Below are 10963 nucleotides of genomic sequence, written 5' to 3'. Positions count from 1 at the left end.
ATCTAGGAGATACTTGTGATTAACAAGATGCCTATTAAGAATAAACAATCAAAAGACTTTTATGATAATCATATAACATAGAAAGCACCCTAATGATTCAATATTTTAAGGGGGGAAGCCTCCGACACTGCATGACTTACTCTGTGTTGGTTAATTCACTTTCTTGTATTGGTGTTGTATTTCTCTTATGAGCTTGTTTTTTGGCTTCTTTGTCTTGCCTAGAGGCCACCTTCAAATCCATTGTCTAAACCCCAAGACTGGTATGCTAGAAACCCGAGCCCGATTTCTTACTTTGAAGACAAGCCTTATACAAAATCCTAGTTTCCAAGTTGGCATGTCGTTGAAATATATTCCATGCCATTCTTCCACAAGTGAAATTAGTTGTAGTCATCCATATCCATATCTTCTAGTAGGACTTCTACTTCATCTTCTTTCGAATGGAAGCTAATCATCTCTTGTGGTAATGGATTTTGTTAATGCTCTTCAACAGACTTTTGCGTGACCTCTATATGGTTATAAGATTTACTTTATGTTGATTGCATGCTTGATAAATGTTAACTTTCTCTGGAGACACCTTCAGATGGGAGAGAGACTTGAACCTATTTTCAGATCGACAGACTTCGCCAGGATTTGATGTATCCTAGGGACTCAAATTTCTACTTCTTTATGGCATTTTTCCTTAATTAATTGGCTCTTTCTAAGAATAGTTTTTTCCAAACGATTCTTAGGTATTCATTGGACAGTCCCTAATAAGATTTATGTATTAATGACAATGTCTGCATCTTAAGGGAACCTATTCATAATCTAGAGACTACTTCCAAACAATATCCTGATAGAAAATATCTATGGAGGCTCGTAGAGGCAGGGAGATATTCATGTAAACACATATCCTTGCATATGAAGTGTACCTCCTTCTCTTGCTAGCCTCCAATATTTTGACAGAGTTGCTAATGGAATCGATGATCACATCAAGGGTTTCCTCTTGCCAATATTTCTTAGGGAGAGAAAAGAGACAGACCTACACTAGGGATGAAAGGAAGTCCTCCTCCTCCATATTATATGGCTCCTTCTATAATTGCATGAAGAGCCTTGCATTGTTGAAAGAATATGGCCCTCCTTCAAAACCCCTTGATCTGTCTTCTAAGCTAAAGAAAATGATTGTAAAAAATCATTTTCCTCAAACTCAAATTCTATTTAATCCTAGAGGTTCCATTTATTTTGGATCCACTGAATCAAATACATTTTAGAGGGACATAATACAATAAATTTGTAAACAAAAGCATAATCTTGCATGTATTGGATATATTCTCCGATCTTACTAGATGGAGCCTTATATTTTGGATCTTGCAATCCCTAGACAGAGGTACATGAACAAGGTGATGGATAACCAATTGTGAATATCCCAACACCACTAGCTCTTTAATGTTTCTTCTTTGGCGAGAAGTCGCCCTTGGAGTAATCCAATGCCTATGTTACATTATTTGTGCAATTTCCTAACCACGAACTGTACTCAACTCAAATTTTCCATAGGGATTGAGAATAACTCCTTTGGCTTCTACCAACCCCTTAGGAAGATAATATTTTAACTAATTAACTAATTTTATATATTATTGTAATACCAGTATATTAATGTATATTATCACATGTTAAGTGACTTGTCTTATTAAATTATATTCTATCTAATAAATTAATAAATAATAAATTATTTTCTTCAATTTTCTAGAATCATATGATTCAGTTATTTAGTCTCATTTATTATTTGAATCTTCCAAACCACTACCAAACATTTTAGGTGGCATGGTTTTTGTGAATGATAATTTACTTGAGATTCATGAATACTTGCCAAAATTAACTAGTATTGCTACCAAACCATTAAATTACAATAAATTTTATCACCTTACTAAACTAACTAATACATGAAATTTGTTAAATACATTTTTTTATTATAAGAGGAAATATTTTATATTAGAAATTTTCTTGTGTTTGTAGCGATACAACAATAGCACAAAATTTTAAAATTTAGGTAAATGAAATTTTTTTCATCTAGCCTGGAACCAAAACAAAACCTTGTGAAGAGAAACTACTAAAGCACAATTCCTATACGTGTATATGTTCCACTACACCCCTATAATAAAGAAAAATTCCATTTCCATAGTCAACTATTACTATAGATGAAAAATATCTTCCTTATGAAACACCCTTGATTCATTTGAAGTAGTGACAACATTCAAAAATAGAACTAGGAAATTGACATCGCTAACAAGCTTGTCGAAAGGGGGAGAGCACTATTGAATTTCTACCATTTCATGTTAAAGTTCCTCTATTTGGTGTCAAAGACTAATAATTTCATCTTCTTCCCTTCGGAAATATGTCCTCTATTCAACCCGCTAAACTTGACTGTCGATTTTGAGAATATTTAGGAATTGTATGGAGAAGAATGAGGTCAATTTTTTGGCCTCACTCATATCTGTCGGATTCAAGAATATTCCGAGAATCAATAATTGAGTTAAGGATGGCTTGTTCGATTATGATTTCCATTGTTGTGGTCAAGCTTGTTCGAGTTAGTTGTATCACAATTAAAGTTGCATAATTTCTTCATGCATATCTTCAACTCGAGGGCCCTCCCTCTATCGAATACTTTTTCTAAGCATTTCTAGTTTAATAGTGAGAAGCCAAGGATTATCACTACATAAGGTGCACATGGATCCTAGTGCCCAAAACAAATTATCGAAAATCACATAAAAGGGGAGTACAGAGTTAGTCTCTAGAACCCAACATTAGCACCCACCTCACTACATTTCCAACTAAATATGATGTTGAGAATTAGAAAGGGAAACAACATTTGACCAAATCTCCAAGCTCTTGCAAGACTTATGCTTTTAACTTTGGATTTAGTCTCCCATTTCATGCAAACCTAAGTGATTGTAGATGGTGGCAATGTGAATTGCATCAACATATCCTTTGATATCCTCCTTTGTAGTCACCTCACACTACCAAATATCAAACCAAACCTCCATATAGGATGAGATTTGAGATTTTCCCTACCCAAACTAAATCCAAACCACCCACCTTTCCTTCTCCTTACCAGTCTATTTCATAATTCAATACGGGAGGATAGATATAGGTGCCAAATCTCCTCCACCCATAGGGAAATGAGATAGACTTAACATCCATGTTGTCACCCATAAAATCATGGTAGATAAAACTCATTCCATCCTATATCACAACCTTCCTTACCACACTTGGACATTATATCTACTTGATTGTTCCATATACATGATCATACTAGGGTTCTCTATACCTACCATACCACAACCCAGAGACTTGCTAATATCTCACTCACCATTGACTACATTATAAACCACTTTTCCTTGCAAGAAAATTGCATACAAGGTCAGACATGTCCATGACTCATGTACCAACCTCCTTAGTAACCCTTTACCTTTGGTGCATTATTTTAAGGGAATGGGGTGTAACCTATCCACTCTTTAACTATGAGGGAAGCAAATTCTATACTTCTGCCTTTGTTTGCTAAGAGGAAGCAAATTCTATAGTTCTGTCTTTATTTACTAAGATGTTTGCCTCCTTATTCTTTTGTCTCAAGGTATGAATTGTAAAGTACTTCATTATTTCTTTTAATAAAGGTCTAATCTTTTGAAAATGATATTTAATTTTAGGTCATTAAGATGTTATTCAATTTTAAGTAGTTAGAATACGATTCCATCTTGAAAAGGTGAATTATAATTTGAGAATCTCCCACTAAAACTAATTTGTTGAGATTAAAAAAAAAAGCTTGGAGCAACCATTGATTTATGGTTCTATTTGATTGTTGGAAGCATGTCGAAGGCTTCCTGAGAAGAATGGTTCAACTTATCCACCAAAACTTAATATCAAGCCCCCCTTCTACCCTCCCTTATTTAAATACCTTTAACCTATTATATACCTTTATAAATAATTTAAATTTAAAAAATAAATAACTTGAACGTAAAAATAAAAGAATACAAATAAAACATTCCTTCATTCAAAACCGATGACATCATTAATGGAAAAATCCTTTACGAAGTTACTAACCGATGACATCATTAATGGAAAAATCCTTTACGAAGTTACTTTCTCTTTTACTCCCATGACAATCATATCCTAACATGCTAGGAAAGCACCCTTCACGTTCCACTATTAACGCGGCATTGAAACGCCGAGCCGAATCCGGACCCGTCCAAAGAATTGAAAGTCAAGACGACCTGCGTTAATTTATGTCTCTTTCTCATTTCTAATCAAGTCCATCGATCTTCGTGGATGCTGCAGGAGGTGCAATACGCCGGTGTCCCACTCCTCCGATTCCCTTCAAAAAGGTTTGGCCAGTTTCAGGAAGACTCCTGGCGTATTTGCAATGGCTAATTTTAATCCGAGAAATGCCCATTTCCAAGCAGCCAATAAGGGTGTCAGCCAGGGACAAACCCAGCCGCTGCAGGAAGCAAACTGTTCGCAGCACATGAATGAAGGTGCCGAAGAGTTTCGAATTTCTGACTTTCTTGTTTTGGAGGAGCAAAGCGACAATTCATGCAAAAGTGAGGATGCCGGTGATCAATGTTACAACTTTAACACTGTCAAATCGGGACCAGGTTTCCAGTGTGATTATGCAAACCCTTCTCCCAGCAATTCACCGTGTATCCAGGAGAATCATTTGGGTCACAATTCTACTGTGATCCAAACCCATGAGCCTCTTGAGACAATGTAAGTGTTCGTTAATTTGGAGGTTCTTAACAAATAATTTATCTAGCTTATTTAACTATTCATCTTAAACCTTCTCCGGATTTATTAAGCATGTAAAAAGATTAAAAACTTGAGATGGGAATCTCTATGATGATCTGTGCTCTGATATATGAATTTTACAATACTTTATGATAGTGAATGGTAAAATTATCTATTTTGAACAGAAACCCTAAGAAGAGCAGCATGAAGGGAAAGGCAGATCGAGCTCTGAAATATGCATTTCTGACCAGATCTGAAACTGACATTTTGCAAGACGGCTACAAGTGGCGAAAGTACGGGAGGAAAATTTTGAAGAACCGCCCCAATCCGAGGTAGTTATACTATTAAATCCGAGGCGCTAATGTTATTAGACTTCATTTAATGTTCCATTAATCGGACTATGTGCTGGATTGTTTGTTTGCAGGAACTATTACAGGTGCTCGAATAGCAACTGTGATGTCAAAAAAACGGTGGAACGTGACACCCACGATAAAGGAATTGTCATAACTACTTACATGGGGCAACATAATCACGAAAGCCCAACTGTAATTTATTATATTTGAAGGCATGAACCGCATCAGGCTTCAGCTGCCACGCCAAATTACTAGCTCGGTAATATAGCTTTCTTACTATGATACTACGCCTGTTCGGGACTTCTTACTAATATCAATAAATAGGTCATTGGACAGTAATTTAACACTGTAATTGGTGCTGCACGGGTTGGGTTTATAGGGTGTATTTGTCATTCAACTTTTGGAAGTTCACATCATGAGTTTATATGTTCATGACCAGGTACACAAATAGTTTATACCATGCCCGTCATTATGCAGAATAATCAAGTAAATTTCGTTCGGTTTAAAAAATAAAATGTATGCAGCCATGTTACTGGTTTCTGTAAATCCATTATGCAGTAGCAAGGGTTTTTAAATTTATTTTGTTACGTGTAGTGTGATTGAGGATGATTCCAGCCATAAATAAATTTAAATGTTTATATGGTATATCTTGCGCATAGAGAGAACATCACCATCTATTATTAATGCAGATCCAAATACAAATCTAGGAGCAGAGGCGCCGGCAGTTTACAGAGGATAGGTCATCATTAGTCAATGTTGCTTGGGGGAGATAGCCCTCCTAATAGGTTTCTCAAGAGTAGCCAAAATGATGTCACATCCGCTTCTCAATATTATATATTTATAAATAACATTTTTATATGTGAACACATAGAAAATATCCATTTTTTTTAACTTAAGAATGGATAAAGGTTAAATAAATAATAAATTTAGTAAATTTATTCCTTATATTATTAAAAGTAGAATATATATATAAAAAGAGGGAAATAAAATATATATATATATATATATATATATATATATATATATGGGGAAATAAAAGAGTTAAGTACTTTATTTATATATTATAATTATTAATGTTTCTTTTGAACCCACTAAATATCGCTGATATGGGTAATTATTTCATTGTGGTTTTCTTGTTATTTTTTGGCAGACTCTTCCTAATATTGTTTTTATTTGCTAGCATATATTGATATAGTGGAGGGTACTAATTCTTATGACCCATAGTGTGTCTGGGATCTAGAACTCACTCAACAATGTTGACCAAAATCTCAAAGTCCAAGTGGGTGTTCCTATCATGAACTGTTTGGGCTTCAAGTAACTGGATTTCATCCATAATTCTTTTTTGGGGGGAGAGGTGGGTAGTTGCATGGTAGAGGTAAGCAATAGTATGGACTTGTGAGTGGGTGCAAGGCCTACAAGAGGCACAATGAAAATGTGGTGAGTAAACACAACTAAAGAGACCCTAGGAAACAAAAGGAGTTCAGGGGATTGGAAACCAAGGTGAAATCGACACATAACATGTACAATGGATAAATTTAGGGATAGGTGTAGTAAGTATACCAGAGATGAAAAGAGTCGTAGGAGAGTTGTATAAACGAGGCAAGGTGCCAAGAGGTCCTTCTTGGTGAGGAGGAGGGCTAGGCCACCTCTCCCCTAGTTATTGTGTTGAACTTCCACCAAAATATCCTAGACCAAAAAAATGACAACAAGAAGACTATAATTAAAAAGCCATATGTAAGAAGTTAAAAGCAAAAGAAATACTAGTAAACTTGGGGAGATGAGCTATCAAAAATCCTAGAAAAATTCTAGTACAGATCATCCCAACAACAGATGCATATGTTGACTACATGTAATCCATTAACAATTGAAAATTGTAGAGAGTCCTTGACCTATGATATGGAGTGAATGATGAAAGGAAAAACCAAGAGGGATTGTCCCTTCCACAATGATTAAACCACATGTGCAGGAATCACAATGGAAAAATCCCATAACAAACCTAGTAACACAATTACAAAACCAGATATATGCAACTCACCCCCAACGATTCCAAGAAGTCTAGGAGGTCTCATAAGTTTCGAGATTAATGCTCTTCTTTGTCATTACTCATTGGCATGTGTGATTGCATGAGAAAGGTTGGAGACACCATCCCCCTCTTTAATGTTTGGGGTGATTACTTGGTGGAAAGTTTTCTCACCTACCTACTTGGCGCATATTTAAACACCCCCATCGGGGTTTTTTGATCATTGTTATTGAGGTTGTTGAGTTGATCCCACCATTTTGACTAGACTTCATTGCTCCAAGGGGAGGCAAGGCAAAAGATTTGGTTCTTCCATCCCAAATTCACATAGTAATTTGCTAATTTGTTTCCATATCGACGAGAATGTGTGGGAATTATAGTAGAGAAAAACAGGGATTAGATAACTAATATGAAAGATGAAATTTTCTAGTCTCCAAATGTGGTAGATATTTTGTAGGGAGGATCCATTAAGAAAAATATTTACAATGTTTATAACCAAACTAGAATCTTCACCCACTTAAATCTTTGTAAATTGATTTGTGATAGTTAGACATAGTTTGTACTCCAAGACACAAAATTAAACTACATTCTTAGTATTTACCCCACAATTAACAGTAAACAGTTTTATGGCCTCACCATCATAGTTCCTAAATATGACTCCAAATCCACCAAGCCTTGATTTTCCTTTTAAAGCCCCATCAAAATTTATCCTGAGGAACCCAGCTAGGGGAGGGGTGAGGATCTTCGGTAAGCCAATTCTAGTATGAAGGGGAGTACAGGCTGCAAGTCGAATCATGGTTGGGGAAAGCTCAAGCTTGCTTATGATAGATCAATCATGTGGGTTTTCTTTCCAATTTGGTTGAGACCACGATGAGGATAAGATGATCTCCAAAACATTACGCAAGATGGTCTGTCAGACCACATTCTCCGCAAATTCAACTTGCTTTAAGATTATATTGTTTCTCTTTTTCCATATAACCCATAGCATAAATCTTAGCATCGTTACCCATGCTCTATTAAGGATGGGATTGTTGAATATTCTAGGCTACCATTGATCAATTGTTTCTATGAGACTATTATACTTTCCATCAGAGTGTCCAAAGAGTAGTAGAAATTGATCCTGTAGTTTATCCAAGAATGAGCAAGAATTAAGGAGATGTTCCATGTCTTCCACATGGTCTATACAAAGTAAGCATATTGAGGGACCCTTGAATCCTTTTCTTCTAATTTTATCCTAGGAGAGAGCCTAGTGTTTGGCAACCAACCAAAGGAATTGTGAAACTTTGGGCTAGAGGCCTTGGAGCTAGACTTTGCACTAGATAAACATTCTAGGAATAGAGTTATGTCCCATTTGTAGTGACTATTCCTCCTTTATTGTGAACATTCATTTCATTTGGTACCCCAAATGAAGCTTATCCAAGCTATTTATTATGGGGAATTTTTTTTTTTTTGCAAACCTAATGGAACTTGGTCCACTGTTCTATTGCCAGTATGGCTATCGGTACTCCCTTATTTTCCATATTCTCCACTCTAAGTGATTAGTGGACAATATCCAAAAATTAGATTCATTCCTACAATTTTAAGATGGAGTGAGGTTTGATATCTCCATGAATTCCCCTTGGGACTCAAGCTTGGGTTTTTTTCATCATGCGATATAAAAAAATTAAGTTGTCTAACAATTTCTAATTTCCTAGAATGAGTGATTCTATATCAATTACTTGTTATGTTTTGTTAAATTCCAAATAAAGTAACCTAGACAAAAATTTGCAGTCCATAACTTCTTTGATTGAGAGGATAGTGGACTATACTTTTCGTTCCATATCTACCACTATAATTCTCGTCCACCTTGAATCTAACTCCACCACAATTTCCCCCGAATAAATTATTCTATAGTTCGGATCCTATGGGCTCAAACCACAAGGCATAGTTTTTCCCATGTAACTAGCCACCACTTTATTTCTCTTATGTCCTCACCCCATATAAAGGTTTTATACAGATGTTTTATCAATCTAAGAATTCCTTTGGGGGTTGTCATCATAGAGAACAAGTACAAAGGGAGAGCTTGTAAAACTAATCTCAAAAGCACCAGCCAACTTTCCATATTCAATAACTAAAAGGTCCAACTATCTAATTTTTGCAAGATGTATTATAGGGTGTTATGCCAATGATTTGTTTGTAATTAACTTTCACCTATGGTGCTTCAAGATATTTGGTAGGAAGAGAACTAATATGAAACCCCATTAATTATGCCATGTGTTATTGCACAACCAAGTTAATATTAAATAAATAGATATGGGTTTTCTAGGATTAATGGAGGTACCTAATGCTTCCATGAAGTCATTGAGAATTTCTTTTCATAATATTGGATTCTCTGGTTGTTGGCATACCAAAGAGCATGATTTCATCTAAAATTTGTTGATGTGTGTTTAGAAGATCATATCTTATAGGCATAATCCTTTGAGTTTACCTTGATCCATGATTTCTTTAATATTCCTTACAAGACCTTTTCTTGCTAAAATATATAGAAACAAGGACAAAGGGTATCGATAAGAAATACCCCTTAAGGGGTTGAAGGTGTGCATAGGTGATCCCTTCTACAAAATTAATAAGGGGGTTGAGGTTTGGGATCTAATCCAAGAAATCAAATCTTCATAGAAGCCAAATGGATGAAGTACCTGGAGTAAATAGTCCCAACTTAATCTGTCATAAGCCTTTGATAGATCAAAATTGATCGCCATCCCTGCCTTTTTTGTTTTTTTCATAGAGTGTATCATTTCACAAGATACTATGATACAATCCAAGATATGTCACCTTTTCACAAATCCTATTTATTTGGACGAGATAATAGGACTCAAAAATGGCTTTATGGAGTAGACTATGACTATAGAAATGACTTTGTAGATGATGTTGCAAAGGCATATTAGAAGGAATATTCTAGCTACATTGACTTTATATGCTTTTGGGACGAGGGTGACGAGGGTGGAATTAATACCTGGAGAAACAAATCAGGATCATCAAGATTCTTCTACCCATGAGTGGATTTCAAAGCCTAAAAATGGCTAGTATTCTTGAAAGAAATTAGTAGTGAATCCATCTAGCCTAGTGTCCTTACTCTTAGGCATGGATATTATAGCTTCCTCAACTTATGCAAAAGTGATTTCCCTCGTCGACGAACCATTCTAGGTAAATTGAATTAGGGATGGAATATTTAAAGAGATCTTGTGGATATCATCTTGGGAATTGGGAGATGGTTTTGAGATGAGAGAGTGGTAATACTCTACTAGTTTTTGCTCTAAATCAATATGGGCCACTAGTTGGATCCCATTTATACTTTTCAAGGAGAGCCTTTGCTATGGTGACCATGGGCTAAGTAAATAAATAGAAGAGTGCCTTAGTTGAGGTGATAGTGGGCTACGTCTCCATTTGTTTCCCTTTGCCTAACATTTTCCCTTTAAGGATCCCCTTTTTTGCCACCATTTCTATTTTGAGCGGTAACAAGTACCAATTCGAATTTACCTCTAGAGGCATGTATTTTGTAGTCTTCTTGTGGAGAAAAATTCTGTTTTTACAACTCCATTTTCATTTCTAGCATGGATATACTTGGATTGATTTAAATAATGAAGCTTGGTGTCAGTTTTAGCTTCTAAAGCATGGTCTCCTTCATAAGTATTTGAGTATCCTTGGGCTTGGCCATCATAGGAGCCTCAGAGCACTTTTGTGTAATTTTCTTTTCTTCTTTCACTTCATATTCACATGCAATGTCTCTTATTCTTGTTTTTCCTATTTCTACATTTAGTATTAATGCTTCTTTTGCTATAGGATTGGGTTAAATGATTGAAAT

At 35.6% G+C, this 10963-nt stretch overlaps 1 protein-coding gene across 1 annotated transcript; it reads left to right on the top strand.

Moving 5' to 3' along the window:
• The first annotated feature begins 4322 nt into the window (after positions 1–4322).
• LOC149183344 (putative WRKY transcription factor 45) lies at positions 4323–5600 on the top strand. The gene is made up of 3 exons (XM_089418703.1): positions 4323–4734; positions 4938–5084; positions 5177–5600. The coding sequence occupies exons 1-3, from the start codon at positions 4391–4393 to the stop codon at positions 5313–5315; spliced, it is 630 nt and encodes a 209-aa protein (XP_089274829.1). The 5' UTR covers positions 4323–4390; the 3' UTR covers positions 5316–5600.
• The last annotated feature ends 5363 nt before the right edge of the window (positions 5601–10963 follow it).

Source organism: Pinus tabuliformis, chromosome 3_2, assembly GCF_031772625.1.
Source record: "Pinus tabuliformis cultivar Carrire ecotype Pingquan chromosome 3_2, CPIR1, whole genome shotgun sequence".
Taxonomy (NCBI): Eukaryota; Viridiplantae; Streptophyta; class Pinopsida; order Pinales; family Pinaceae; genus Pinus; species Pinus tabuliformis.
This window is presented reverse-complemented; position numbering and strand designations above follow the sequence as displayed.

Coding starts and splice junctions, on each gene's coding strand:
- LOC149183344 (XM_089418703.1), top strand. CDS start 4,391: ATGGCTAATTTTAATCCGAGAAATGCCCATTTCCAAGCAGCCAATAAG. Junction 4,735..4,937: donor CATGAGCCTCTTGAGACAAT/GTAAGTGTTCGT, acceptor TATTTTGAACAG/AAACCCTAAGAAGAGCAGCA. Junction 5,085..5,176: donor AAGAACCGCCCCAATCCGAG/GTAGTTATACTA, acceptor GTTTGTTTGCAG/GAACTATTACAGGTGCTCGA.